At 38.0% G+C, this 14,737-nt stretch overlaps 1 protein-coding gene and 1 long non-coding RNA gene across 2 annotated transcripts; both read left to right on the forward strand.

The window, feature by feature from the left end:
- Positions 1-620: 620 nt before the first annotated feature.
- Positions 621-5,353, forward strand: LOC119883435. The gene is made up of 4 exons (XR_005440645.1): positions 621-736; positions 895-981; positions 1,832-1,884; positions 4,772-5,353. It is a non-coding gene; the product is annotated as an uncharacterized LOC119883435 (long non-coding RNA).
- Positions 5,354-9,490: 4,137 nt separating this feature from the next.
- On the forward strand, positions 9,491-12,327 carry LOC119882530 (polymeric immunoglobulin receptor-like). Its single transcript, XM_038692568.1, has 4 exons — positions 9,491-9,770; positions 11,225-11,527; positions 11,813-12,124; positions 12,248-12,327. Exons 1-4 carry the CDS (start codon positions 9,626-9,628, stop codon positions 12,325-12,327), a joined length of 840 nt encoding a protein of 279 aa, XP_038548496.1. The 5' UTR covers positions 9,491-9,625.
- Positions 12,328-14,737: the final 2,410 nt, after the last annotated feature.

The following is a 14,737-nucleotide window of genomic DNA, read 5'->3' on the forward strand; positions in this document are numbered from 1 at the left end:
CACACAGTTGTTTACTGTCATATGCTTAAGGCTCTTTTCTAACTTATTTGCACCAGTCTTTGGGACTGCCACAGTGTGTAACAACCGTCAACAGCTGAATTGGTTTTTCCTTACTTGCTCTTGATCAAAAGCGCTCCACCTTCATCTTGGCCCGAGCTGAACATATAGGTCACATAACACACTGGATTATAAACACAAGTCAAAGCGAGAGCATCATTGCGAAAAAGAATGTCTCACAAAAATTATTTTACCTAGATTATTTTGTTTTCATAACTTGTGGAAACCAAAATCATAATTGAAAATTGCAGAAGAAATCAGAACCTTTATAGTGTATGTGAAGAAGCAATTAAGCTGAAACTCATTAAGCCTTATAATTTGCTTTGTTAAAAAACATTTGACTTTTTTTTCAAATGGCTGTGAAATCCTGATGCTGCTTAATGCTTGTTTTAAGTTCCTGCACTTCTTCAGAGCTGCGTTCTGCAGTGATGTGACAGCAGAACTTCATCAGCAACAACTAAAACCCAAGTGATCAATTCATAAACAGATTTAGTGTTTCACTATGCATGTTTTATACTTTTTAAGGATAATTAACATTCTGACCTCTAAGGGTTATTCTGTCTGTTCTCTTCACAAATTTAATTGTTTTCTTTTTCAGTATCACCAGCAGTATCACCAGCAGTATCCACATCTCTGTTTTTTTCAACCCAGTCAACTACTGCATCTGCAGAGAGTCCTGGTAAGAGAGCACGTTTGACTTCTTAAATCTTCTGCTAGAGAAGAGCGGGGGGGGGTTAAAATGAAATTTCTATAAACGTCCACTTACATTTTCTCAACACAGACAGCTGTGGATGATAATGACCCATGTTAAAAAAATAATTGTGGTTTATTTTGCAGGTGGCCCTGACGTCGTCATCACTGTGATCGTCTGTGTAGCTGTGCTGCTGCTGCTGTTTGTGCTGATTTTGATCCTAATCTACGCATGTAAGAGTTATTACCAGTTTGCAGAAGAAACACTCACATTTTGTAAACAGAAAACCACATTAACAACAGCTCCACCCTGTGTGGAGGTGAGGACTAACAAGGCCAAAGAAGACACTCTATATCGTTTGTAGTGACTATACATGACTTCTTTTTCAGTCTTTAAGTTAATGGACACAATGTTTTTATACAAAGAAAGGAAAAACTTCACTTATTTGCCAGACTTACAAGAGGAAACAAATAATTATAAATTTGTTGTAAAACAGAATTTCACAAAGTATAAACTTTACATTTTCCCCAACTCACCAGCATGAGTCTGGTGCGAATTAGCCTCCACCTGAAATTACTCATGCGCAGTTTAGGAGAGATCCAATCTCAATGAGGATAACAAGAAAACAAGAAAAAAATACCAGGTGTAAACAAAGGCAAGATCCGATGGTTAAAGTAACATTATATAAAATTTGTTTTTTGCGAGATTTGGTGTCTGTACTGTTGTGGAAATTTACATCACAGTAGGAATAACATAAGGAGTATAGGAGAGGAAAGGTTAAGGATAAACACATATATATCTATAAGACATAGCAATAATATTAATAATAATAATAAAAAAACAGTCGCATGGACCCGAGGACTATGAATCTGAGATAAATGGATAGCGGTCCTCAGGAATATGTTTTAAGTTGCTACCAGCCATGTTTCAGTGCGTTATGGGAATAATAATGTCGCTTTAAGGCTTAAAGTTAAAGGCTTAAAGAGGTAGTGTCTCAATTTGATAAAAATTGGTGAAATTAATCCATTTATGTCCTTCTACTTTTTTACTCAGCTATTGTTATCTTACTTTTGCTTCTTCCAGGATTTTCACCTTTAAAGAACACAAGAAATGGAGCAGCAGCACAGCACAAAAAGGTCAGTGTATAAATACAACTGTCCTCTACAGAAAAAAAATAACCGTGTTTAAGCCACACAAAATTACGACTCATGTTTACGTGTATTGATGTAAGCGACCTCTAGTGGCAGTACAATGCAAACGCATTATGGATCGACTGGTATTTATTTTTTTGGGCCGACCGATGACTTATATGTGGAACCGTTATGCATTTGCTGTAAAATTTTTAATCTTGGTGTCAAAATTTTGAATAACACAAACTCCAACACAAAACTTTGTTGAAAATAACAAGATTAAAGTTAATTGTCATGTTTAATCTTTAAAATAGTAAATTAAATGAATTAGAGATCCATCCCAGAGATGGACTATTAATTGAAAAATTATCATAAACTGTTCCTTTACCACCTGCTATTTATATTATAATATGTGTGTGATGTGCTGCAAGTAGGCAAGTTAATTTTACTAAATGTAAAAATGTCACCACAAAGTGTAGAGTAGGCATGAGGTTCTGCATGAAGACATTTACATTTATTAATTTAGCTGACGCTTTTATCCAAAGCGACTTACAATTGCTCTATATGTCAGAGGTCGCACGCCTCTGGAGCAACTAGGGGTTAAGAGTCTTGCTCAGGGACACATTGGTGTTTCACAGCGGATTTGAACCCAGGTCTCTCACATGAAAGGCATGCATCTTATCCACTGCCCCATCACCACCCCGAGGTTAAAGAGCCCCCCCCAGCACTGTGATAGAATGGCTGGGTAAGACCATTGACCAGCGCTGCGTTAAGCTGCAAGCTGAACATTTTTTCACTCTTGGTGACCGGGAAAAAAACACTCAGCGCCCAGCGCTTGCCTCTCAACAAGCGGCTGAGTTTGCAAGGAGCTAGTAAATTTTAAGATACGTATCATCTCAGCTAAACAGGCTACAACCATAGAGATTTAGCTAGTTTATAACTAGCTATTAGCCTAGCTAGCTACCTACATGTGCTTATGTAAAACCAAATCACAGCTGCGGTGGATGAAACAGAGCAGATTAAATATTGCTTAGTGCACGTTCCTGCTTTTTGTGCTGATGCAGAATCAGCATTTTACTAGTATTGCTGTTTTTGCTGCACTTACTTACAGTAACGGGCGTCATTATGGTCAACTTGTGTAACCTACAATGATCTCCGCTGACTTTGCTCCACGTGTGTGTATTTGCAGAGCTCTGCTGACATGGGAGAGGAGGGGCCACAGTGTGGTGGCTCGCTTGTTCTATTGGCTACTTCCGCACAATAGTCAGTGTTGATAGGTTATTACTCGTGACTTGTAACCAATCAGCTAGTACTGTGGGCGGGACATTGCTCCACCACACAGAGTGGTGAGTACAGACTGAAAGAAGCGGCTGCATCAGAGCCAAAGGAGCACATTTTTTAATTAATTGATTATATCGACAATCTGTTTTTGAAATGACTGATGCAGATTATTGGAAAACTGCTGAATATTGCCGCCGATAATCGGCCAGACCAGACGGTCCCTTATTATATATAGCCTTAAAGTTGCACTCCTGTGGTGGTGGGTTTGTTGGAGAAAAGCAATTTAGCCGCCTTTCACCTGAGTTCCAATGTGAAACAAGATTAATTTGTTTTTTTTAATAAAGTTAATTAGAATTAACTAATTTAGCTTCGTAGCTTCAGGGTTAGCTAGTTAGCTAACCATATTAGGCTGCGTTCGAAAAGTCAAGAATAATCTTCTTTCCTAACCACCTTTCTTTGACCTCGATGGAAAACGTCATGAGGTCAAAGAAAGATGCGTCCGCCATCTAAAGGCGGACATCACGGTGGATGGTACATAGCAAAAAGGCAGATAGGGTAACAGTTACCAAATAATGGACAGGGTGTTTCCCACAGAATGACAGCGTAAGGTGAGAGAGAGAGAGAGAGAGAGCGACTGTGCAGAAGGGGTGCTGAGCGAATAGCCTAGTATATGCTCTGCCCGCAGATCTGTGATCTAAATCGATTTTACCCATAGCCTACTAAAAAACAACAATAATCAAAATACTTCCAGGTCACTTGACTCAGTTAGGAACCTTCCTAAGCAAAAAAGACGCAGTTTGGACGCAGCCCTAGTCTTAAAGGCGTTGACAGAACCCCGTAGATCCCAAACCTCATCCTAACCTTCACAGTCAGTGATTGTATGTATGTTGAATGGTAAACCCAACAGCTGTGTAGGTAGGGTTTGCCTCCTTTGTGTTTGGATATTGGTAAAAACAACCTATGTTGTCGTTTAGGTTTGAGGACTTGTTGGTATATATGAATGTTTGTGTGTGTTGTGGTACTGTATAGGTTGAATAGATATTGCTGGAATAATTGTGCAATAGCTGGATTACTCAAGTATGAGTGTTAAAAGAATAAGAAAGAACTTCTGGGACTCTCATTTCATAGAAAAAACAATATAAATTAATATTGACCAACAAGGATGCAGCGTTTTCACTGTTTCAGTGACAGAATCTCCCTTTTTGCTTCGTGTGGAGATCCTGTTGTGTTTGTTATGAATATTTTACCTACAGTGGTCGAATTTAGATGCAGGAGCACTACCACCTCTGATAACCAACTGGCACACACATTTCTTCGCTGTTTCTTCCCTGTTGCCTCTGAACAGAAACCAAGGAGGATAAACTCTCCCTATAAAGTATTATACTGTTACCACGAGATAATTATCAAAAAACCACTGCAGACTACAATGGGAAATATGTTGATATATGATATAATGTATATGGGAATGTTTTAAAACTTTAATTATTTAAACAATATTATTAAAAGCTATTGTTCTTTAAAATAGTATTTATTTAATATCAGTTACTCAGAATCAGTTGTTATTATATGGATTTTATATGATTTTTTCAGACTGTATTTTTCATTCTGGTAGGATCATGTCTATGAGGAGATACAGCAGACGCCAAACTCAGGAAATAAGATGAACTCGATTTATGCCACTGCCAACTTTCCCACAAACCCCTCTGCCTCGCAGCATTACTCCAGCATCAACTTCCAAACAGCTCTGACAGAGTTGGTGGTGAGACAGTGATCCTCAAACCCAGCTCTGCTGCCTACGAATATTCTACTGTGAAGCAAAATCCAGCCTACTGTACAGTCAGCCAGCCGTCCAGCTCTTCAGAGGATCCTCTCTACACAACAGTCAACAAGCCACAGCAGCACCGAGCAAAGATCAGCCCTGTCAATTTATGACTTTTACTACATGTATGGTCAAAATTTCAGGTCATTCATTGCTGATGTGGTTGTTTACAATGAATCCAGCTCAGACTTCAGGAACTTCACCAAGATATTCAGATGTTGGACGCTGTCAACTTAAATCCTATCAATCCAGAGACACACGATTCACTTCATCATCCACATTGTTTGAGTCACCAAGGTTTGAGTTATTATATTATATATTTCATAGTTTTATGTACAAGAAAACAATCATTAAAATGTTGCTTATTATTTACAACACCAGTGTAACAGCCTCCTCATTTAATCTTATTAATTTCACTGTATGCAGGATTTTATTTAATTTTTTTACTTTAGTGTCATCTAGTGGTAAAATTAAGACTGACATTGTGTCCCAGTTTGCTCCTCAGTCTCTGATTCGCCCTCTGTATTGGTATTGCTCTTTTCCCTTTCTCTAACTCCCTAGCGCTGCCATCCTCAAGCTCACTGTGTGAAAGTGAATTTAATATGTCAGTTATAATGTAATAATGTCAATATATTTAGAAATACAGTGGTGAAATTACCGTGTTCTGAAGTTGAGCATTTCAGTCATGTTGATTGTTTATTGTTGTGAACTTTCTCACTTTAAATGTTGCAGCTGCTAGAAATTGTGAGATGGAATGATCTCCTTGAGTTTTGTGAAGCACTGGTTCTCAAACTTTTTCATGTCAAGGACCCCCAAAACTGACTCACATTAGACGACGGACCCCCATTTGAGATCCCACCGTGACACACTGTGGGAGACAACACTACATGCCTTTTACCAAGACTACAGATATCATCAAAATAACTTGAAAGATGCAACAATCACATAGAATTTTACAAATAGCAAATTAACTTTAATGTGCTGAATATCTAGATACATTCATTTTGAATTTAAATCACCAAAAAAGCACAGTTTCCTGTGGTTAACTGATGTCTGCAATGATGTGTTGTAGAAAAATATGAGGGGTGGAGCTTTTTGTAAGTGACCTAAAATAGAATGACACTAAAGCCTGAGATCATAACCTGACTGAGGATGTTCAGTCTGACCGTGATGCTTTTCTAATTCAGTTTTGTTGAATGACTAATTATTATTGAACAAGGAGTGACTATAACAGTGTTAAAACAATGCAGGGGCTGTGATGGTGGGGGTGTGCTGTTTAAAATGACGGTGAGACATCAACGATCCAGCCCAGTTTGACAGTCCATCAGGTTAAAGGATCACAGGATCTGACAAAAGATCTGGAAAATGATCACAGCATCAACAGTTTAATCTTTGGTTGCACTGATTGTGAGATAAAAAGCAGAAATACAGCGATCCAGTTACAAAGGAACGTCTGCTTGCTTGTGTTTCATTTGCCAACTCAGCTTCTTACCCAAAGACTTCCTTTGCAGTCTGGCAAAAGCTGTGCCAGGTTTATCTTTTTGCCAGAGTACTCTGAAGGTGTTTTTTTTTTTCTGCCAACAAAAACTCAATAAAACAAGGCAAGGCAGATACTGCCACACGTTTTAATCTAATTCAGCCAAATAAACCTGATTAAACATGATAACCTGTTTATAAATATAATAATATAATTTTATCAGCCATCAGCAGCAGTTTCATGTGGTTTTGTTCTATGGTGAGACTTAAGTGAGCCTGTGGTTTGCAACCTGTTGGTTTTAAATAGCTTTTCTGGTTAAGGGTGAGAATGTCTCATAGCCAGAGGGAGATAAAAAATAATAATAGTAAGAGACGTGTCAACATAGACCTCATCCACAGCCATCACTACTGTTGTTCCAACATTTCCATGTGAAGCTTTACAGCTTATTATTACAGCTTCTGTTTAAAAAGAGCTGTATCTCCTACCATTTAAATGCTGAACACTATCTGACAATGAAAAACTAAAAGGCCATTGTTCACTATCTGCTCAGCAGCAAACAGGAGACAGACACAGTTAGAGACTAACTGGTGAACACAGTCGAGCATTTAGCAGCTAAAGAGTCAAATCTTCTCTCAGGAGAGGTTCTAGCCCCAAAACAAAGCTAACAGAGAGAATACTGGACAGATGAATGACCACTCTGCTTTGCGAACAAGTTCATCTTGAAGGTGATAATATGTTATGTTCATAGGTTGCTTCCACTGCCCTCCAACAGGGTCACACACAGGTCCAAAATACAAACGCACAAACAGGACCTCTACATGTCAGAGTGAGGGGGCTGCCACGCAGTCAGGCTCCCTGAGCAGTTAGGGGTTCAGGCTTTGCTCAGGTGAACCTTCAGCAGTGACCAGGAGGTGAAGTGGCACCTCTCCAGCTGCCAGTCTGAACTCCTTTTGACTGATCCGTGCTGGACGTGAACCGGAACCACCATCCGGTTCCCAAGATAAGACCCCACAGACTGAGCTACTGCTGCCCAAAGGTTTAACATCCACAGGTTTTAGGAGAAAAAAATTCTAATAAAATGTCTTTAGTTTGTTCCCTCAGTCACCTGTGCAGATACACAATTTATGATCTATGAAGTACGTAATTTACTTGATTAAAACCAGATCATGAATAATGATGAGGATGTACGCATTCACAGTTTGTAGTTTGCATAAGTTATAACTGTTGCACTGTGTCAGGGGACAGTACAAGTTTTCTCTCTCTCTCATTACAGTCATTTCCTATTTACTGTGTAATGAAGTGATGTATAAGGTGGGAGGAGATGTGGCTAAAACTTAAAGAAGAAAGATGAAAGGGGCAGGATAGAAAATTGAGGAGTAGTTTTTAGGTATCATAAGATGTAAGTTCAGGAAATAGAGCTGTGCAGATACAGGAGACCAACCAACAAGGAGGATCTCAGCATCCAACAAAATGAAGATCTTTCTTCTTCTCTTCCTCTCACAGACGACAGGTAAAACGTTTGCTGCTATTGGACTACTGATCTTAGAGATTACACTTGTTACAGCCCTGCTTGTAGAGCACTGACTTCACAGTTAAGATGTCTCACTCAGTAAAGCTTGGTCACAAAAAAACTAATATTTTTTTTAAAGTATTTTACATGATGAAAAATAATCGACATCCAGTTTTTGTAAACACTGAAATTGGTCTCAGCCTCAAAATTCAGTTCTGTTCAGGCTATAAGAGAAATATTTTAAGTCTGAAAGGATATTTATAGTTTTATGTACAAATGTTAGAGCAGGATTGTGAGGAACAGTACAGTAATGGTGGAAGAAAAAGCTTTTCAGACATGATATTTTAGGGGGTTCAGGAGTTGATGACTGTAGACGCCACTTTCAGCAATAATATTATCAATGTGTTTGTATAGCCCCTCCTGTGGGTGCCCATCAGTGGAGGCTGGTAAATAAACAAATGATGAATGACAGTTTATTAAAACACATTTGTAAACTATTGTCTTCACTATATGTCTTCAAAAAAGTAATAATTGCTGACATAGACCCTAAAAATAAACAGAACATGAGGACTTTGGGAAGTACACCTGTAAATTTGACAATCGACTTTTACAACCCAATGCACATCTAATGAATTAAATGAAATTTCAGAAACATATTCTCTCTTTGCTTTTTATGTATCGAGGCATAACTGATTTAATTCAGCTTTCATACTGTACATGTAAAGTGTGGTGCCACTACTCTAAATTATTTTGCTTCCACATCCAGTAGAGAAATCAATTTGCCATGAAGATCAGATTCCAAAAAAAGCAGATGTAACACTCTCCCCACTCATCACCAATGTAAGCAACTCCTCATTGTCCATTGGACTCGACCCCGACACCCTGAACAACTGCAGGCCCATCTCCATCATTCTTTCTCTGTCCACAATCCATGAGCCAGTTGTCGATACTCACTCAAACTGCCCTACTTAAAATCACCCAATGACATACTTCCTCTGACTCTGGGTTCCTCACCATCCCCTATCTCCATGCTATCTTTCAAACAGACCCTCAAAACCCACCTATTCAAGACTGCATTCTCCAGTTCTGTCCTTCCCCTCTCTCCCTCCTTTTCTTTTTTAACCAGTACTTTTATCTTTCGCCCTGTAAAGCGTATTTGAGTGTTTAGAATATTATCAATATCATTCACACCTTATGAGTGTGGTGACCACGTGTTAGCACAGCATTACTGTATTTTAATTCCGGTTTTACCTTTCTGAGACAGACGGCTGTCAGAATCAATTTATACAAACTGCGTACAGAACAGCTAAAACCAAGTTATTCTGCAAACAGAACGGTTTAATCTGTGAGCTGAAGGTTAACTGTGAGCAGCACACATCTGACTCTTTTAGCTTTGATTTTCTCACACAGATAATTAAAGTGTCTCTGAAATATGTTGTTAAATACAGTCACTGATACACAACGATGTCTTTCTGTCTGTGTCTCTACAGCTTCTATTACTAACTTCACCACGTTTCCAGCTGTTGGACAGAATCTCACATACTGGTGTCGATATCCAAATGATTCTTTTATAAACAAATTCATCTGTAAGGGAGAAGATCCATCTATATGTAAACCTCTATTAAGCACACAGCGCAACAAGACCATTGGGAGGTTTTCTATGAAGGAGAACAAAAACAAGAGAAAGATCACCATAACAGTGAGAAACGTAACAACAGACGACACTGGGACATACTGGTGTGGAGCAGAAACCACTGACAAAACACACAGCAACAAATTCTTCGAAAAGCTGGTGATGACTGTAGGTGAGTGATGTTATTTTATTGTGTGGATGTAATCTGATCCTGGTTCAGATTGTAGGAGGGTAATAGTTGGATGACAAGCATGAAAATGAAGCTATAGTAATTATTGATTACTGCTGGACTCTTATTTCATCTTATAAAGTTATTTTAATAAATATTGGTCTGTAGAGTTTCAGGGTCCTGTTCCAGAAAGCTGGTTTAACCCTAACTGACCATCAGTTGTATCAGCTCTGAGTATGTTAACCTCATATTACATGCATGATGAATAACTAAAGCCATCATCAATTGATCTGCAATCCAATGATTCACCATGGCGACGGGTAAAGCAAAAGAAGTAGTGAGAGAATCAGTTATTTTCTCTGTGGTAAAGTGCAAAACACTTGGCAACAATTGACCTTTTCACAAAAGACATTTTTACATCACAGAAGGAGAAACACAGGTGTAAACAATAAAATACATGAGGGCTGAATTCCATTTAGCTGCTGCAGTTTCAGGGTCCTGATATTGTTCATGCTGACTCACTGTCATGACTTACTGTTAGACTTGAATATAACAGAGCCATTGTTAATGTTATTATGAACACTTGTGCTTTTCCTGCCATCAAACAGATAAGACATATTTCAGTCACTGTAAGCTGAAACAATAATAATGACTTTAGGGTTGCAGTTGAAAAGGCCCCTCAAAAACTGAGATAGTTTTATCTGTTTCATGTATTGATCTTGATTAAACAGCATCCTATTTCATCCATATTTAAGTATGTAGTAGATTTTGAAATGCTGTTACAAAGGCAGTCAACTGGGATATCCTGTCACTGGCTGACTCAGTCTGCAGAAAGATATCTTGTTGCTATTTGTGCTCTTGTTTTCATTTCCTGCACTTCCATTTTCAGAGCAGCATACTGCAGTGATGTGACAACAGAACTCTATCAGCAACACTAAAACCCTTAACAAGTGATCAATTTTATTTACACAGATGTAGATACTTAATTTTTTAAGGATAGATGCACATTTTATCAATTCTTACAAATCAATCATCAGATTCCTGTATGTGCACTGAAAGTCTTACTGTTCACTGTTATTGTGACTAATACTAGCTGCAAAGAGATCATTTCCTAAAGGATGTGAGAATACATTTAGAAATTCAGCTGAAGCTATATGAGGTTCTGGGCTGGACTTTTTTACTCTGAGTCAGACAACCAACAACCACCAATGGCCACAGTTGCAATTATATAAAATATATCTTTAAATAAGATATTATAATTGCTGACAGATACTGTCCTCATAGCAGCCTATAACTACATTATAGTGTGTTAAAAGAATGTATTAAATGTTTGTATACTGCTTCCAAGTGGTAAATATTGAGCTCAAAGTAAAGTTGCAATGTTGCATTGATAGAGAGCTAATTCAGATGACAGTCTGTCAAGTGTCATGTTGTGAACTTTTGTCTTTGATCTACAGGTCATGAGGTCTTGTCTAAAGTGAAGGGATGCCCAGTAGGATGGATTCAATTCACCTGCAAATATCCAAAACCAAATGTAACATATGAAAGTATTGATTTAGTTAATCCCAAAGAAACCATACGAAGTGCTCTAAAGAATGTGTGGGAAAACAACGGCAGAGTTTTCCTGTACCATGATCCAAAAAAAAAACATCTCAGGGTGGCCATTAATAAAACTGAACATGAGAACTTTGGGAATTACACCTGTAAATTTAACCAACTACCTGACTCATGTGACACAGTGGAACTGGACTTGGACGTTGGTAAGAGGCACTCACTTTTTATTGAAATGAATGTTACAGATGTTGGTTATAAATTTCCAGACTATTTTGACTCTAATTTCACATTCACTAGAGTCAATTTCTATTTCAAGTCATCATCTACTTAGATAAACAAAATGGAGATCAATCTGCAACAGAGACCAAATTCCAATAAAAGTAGATTTAACATGATTCACACTTTACTGTATGAGTGTGGTGATTTGCATTTACATCATGTGTTAGCACATTATCACAGTTTCACATTTTACCTTTCTTGTTTATTTGCAGAGACAGACGGCTGCCAGGGACAATTTAATCAAACTGCGTACAGAACAGCTAAAACCACCATCACATGTGATTACACAGGAAACAAATACAAGTTCTTCTGCAAACAGAACGGTTCAATCTGTGAGGATATTTCATCAACAAAATCCTCTCTGAAGTCAAACGGGACATTCACTCTCACAGAAACCAACAGTAGCTTCAGCGTGTCCATCAGTAACGTGTCCTCAAGTGATGCTGGTGTCTACTGGTGTGGAGTGGAAACACATGAAGGAAGTTACAGAGCTTCTCTCAGAAAGATACAGCTGAAGGTTAACTGTGAGCAGCAAACATCTGACACTTTGAGCTTTGATTTTCTCACACAGATAATTAAAGTGTCTCTGAAAAATGTTGTTAAATACAGTCACTGATACACAACGATGTCTGTCTGTGTCTCTACAGCTTCTATTACTAACTTCACCACGTTTCCAGCTGTTGGACAGAATCTTACATACTGGTGTGAATATCCAAATATACTCTGATAAACAAATTCATCTGTAAGGGAGAAGATCCATCTATATGTCAACCTCTATTAAGCACACAGCGCAACAAGACCATTGGGAGGTTTTCTATGAAGGAGGAACAAGATAAGAGAAATATCACCATAACAGTGAGAGACGTAACAACAGACGACACTGGGACATACTGGTGTGGAGCAGAAAGCACTAACAAAACATTCAGCAAGAAATTCTTCCACAAACTGGTGATGACTGTCGGTGAGTGATGTTGTTTTATTGTGTGGATGTAGTTGACTATCAGTTGTATCAGCTCTGACTATATTAACCTCCAAGTGCATGCAAGACATAAATAAAGCCATCATCAATGGATCGCCAATACTACGATTCACCCTGGCGACGGGTAAAGCAGAAGAAGCAGTGACAGAATCTGAGTTGGCGTGAATAAAGATAAATAAGTTACAGTTTTATAATGAACCACAGTTAGTTTCTCTGTGGTAAAGTGCAAAACACTTGGAAGCAATAGACCTTTTCACAGAAGACATTTTTACATCACAGAAGGAGAAACACAGGTGTGAACAATAAATTTAATGATGGCTGAATTCCATTTAGCTGCTGCAGTTTCAGGGCCCTGATATTGTTCATGCTGCCTCACTGTCATGACTTACTGTTAGATTTGAATATAACAGAGCCATTGTTAATGTTATTGTTATAATAAATAAAGCCATCATCAATGGATCAGCAATACTATGATTCACCATGGCAAAAGAAGCAGTGACAGAATCTGAGTTGGCGTGAATAAAGAGTCCCTAAGTTACAGTTTAAGTTTTATAATGAACCAGAGTTAGTTAGTTTGTTAGTTTCCCTTTGGTAAAGAGCAAAACATTTGGTAGCATCAGACCTTTTTCACAGAAGACATTTTTACATCACATTAGGAAAAATACAGGTGTAAATAATAAAATGAGCTGAATTCCATTTAGCTGCTGCAGTTTCAGGGTCCTGATATTGTTCATGCTGACTCACTGTCATGACTTACTGTTAGACTTGAATATAACAGAGCCATTGTTAATGTTATTATTAACACCTGTGCTGTTCCTGCCATCAAACAGATAAGACATATTTTGAGTTGATTGCCTTTAATGTTATTGCATGTCATATACAATTTCAGTCACTGTCAGCCGAAACATTAAAAATAACTTTTTGGTTTCAGTTAAAAAGACACAACTGAGATAATATTCTTATTTTTGTTTTACTTAGCAATCCTGGTGAGAGCATCCTATTAGACCTGCTCGATTATCGCAAAAATCGTAATCACTTATTGACCAATAGTTTTGAGATCATGATTAATTAAAACAATTATTTACTGACTTTGGAAATATTGACCTTTTGGAGAAAAGAAAATCATACCATGGATTTTCTCTAACCCATTCAGTATTAAACCTGCTTGGTGACCAGATCTGTCTGATCTGGTCATGTTACCACACAGTTGTTTACTATCATATGCTGATGGCTCTTTTCTAACTGTACTGTCTCTAACTATCTGTACCAGTTTTTGGGACTGTCACAGTGTGTAACAACCGTAAAACAGCTGAACTGGTTTTTCCTTTCTTGTTCTTGATCATTTAACTTTTTTTTTCAAATGGCAGTCAGCTGTGATATCCTGACGCTGACTAAGATCACCTGATGTTGTTGCTGTTTGTGCTCATTTTCATTTCCTGCACGTCTCAGAGCAGCATCCTGCAGTGATTTGACAGCAGAACTTTATCAGCAACAACCAAAACCCTTATCAAGTGTTCAGTTTCATCAACACAGATTTAGTGTTTATGCATGTTTTACAATCTTTAAGGATAAGCTGAAATTTTGTCTTGAATGTACAATGAAAGTGTTACTGTTCACTGTAAATATGATCCATACTGGCTGTGAAGAGAACTCTCTGTCAGAAAGCAAATGAGAGCATTTCTCACACTGAGACTATTCCTTTAAAAGGCTCTTACACAATAGACCTTTTGTTCACAGCAGATATATTGACCTGTCACAACAGCAGCTGAATGGATTCAGTCTCATTCATTATCATTTATTCATTATTTAGTTTCCTATTTTTGTGTTTCAGAAACACGGGAGACCAATCAAAAAAATGCATTTGTGCTCTCGGTGAATGTATTAACAAACCCAAGAGAAAAGAGAGGACCTCTAAGGGTTATTCTCTTGCCAAATTAAATTGTCTTTTTTTTCAGTATCACCAGCAGTATCAACAGCAATGTCACCGACATTATCCACATCTCTGGTTTCTTCAACCCAGTCAACTACTGAGTCTGCAGAGAATCGTGGTAAGAGAGCACGTTAGATATGTTACACCATCTGCTGGAGAAGAGCAAGAGGAGGGGAAATATTTCAAATTAATCGCCCACTTAAATATACTCAACACAGACAGCTGTGG

This window comes from Micropterus salmoides, unplaced genomic scaffold (genome assembly GCF_014851395.1).
Source record: "Micropterus salmoides isolate LMB-PRFRI ecotype aquatic unplaced genomic scaffold, ASM1485139v1 Ms_hic_scaffold_3, whole genome shotgun sequence".
In the NCBI taxonomy this organism is placed as follows: Eukaryota; Metazoa; Chordata; class Actinopteri; order Centrarchiformes; family Centrarchidae; genus Micropterus; species Micropterus salmoides.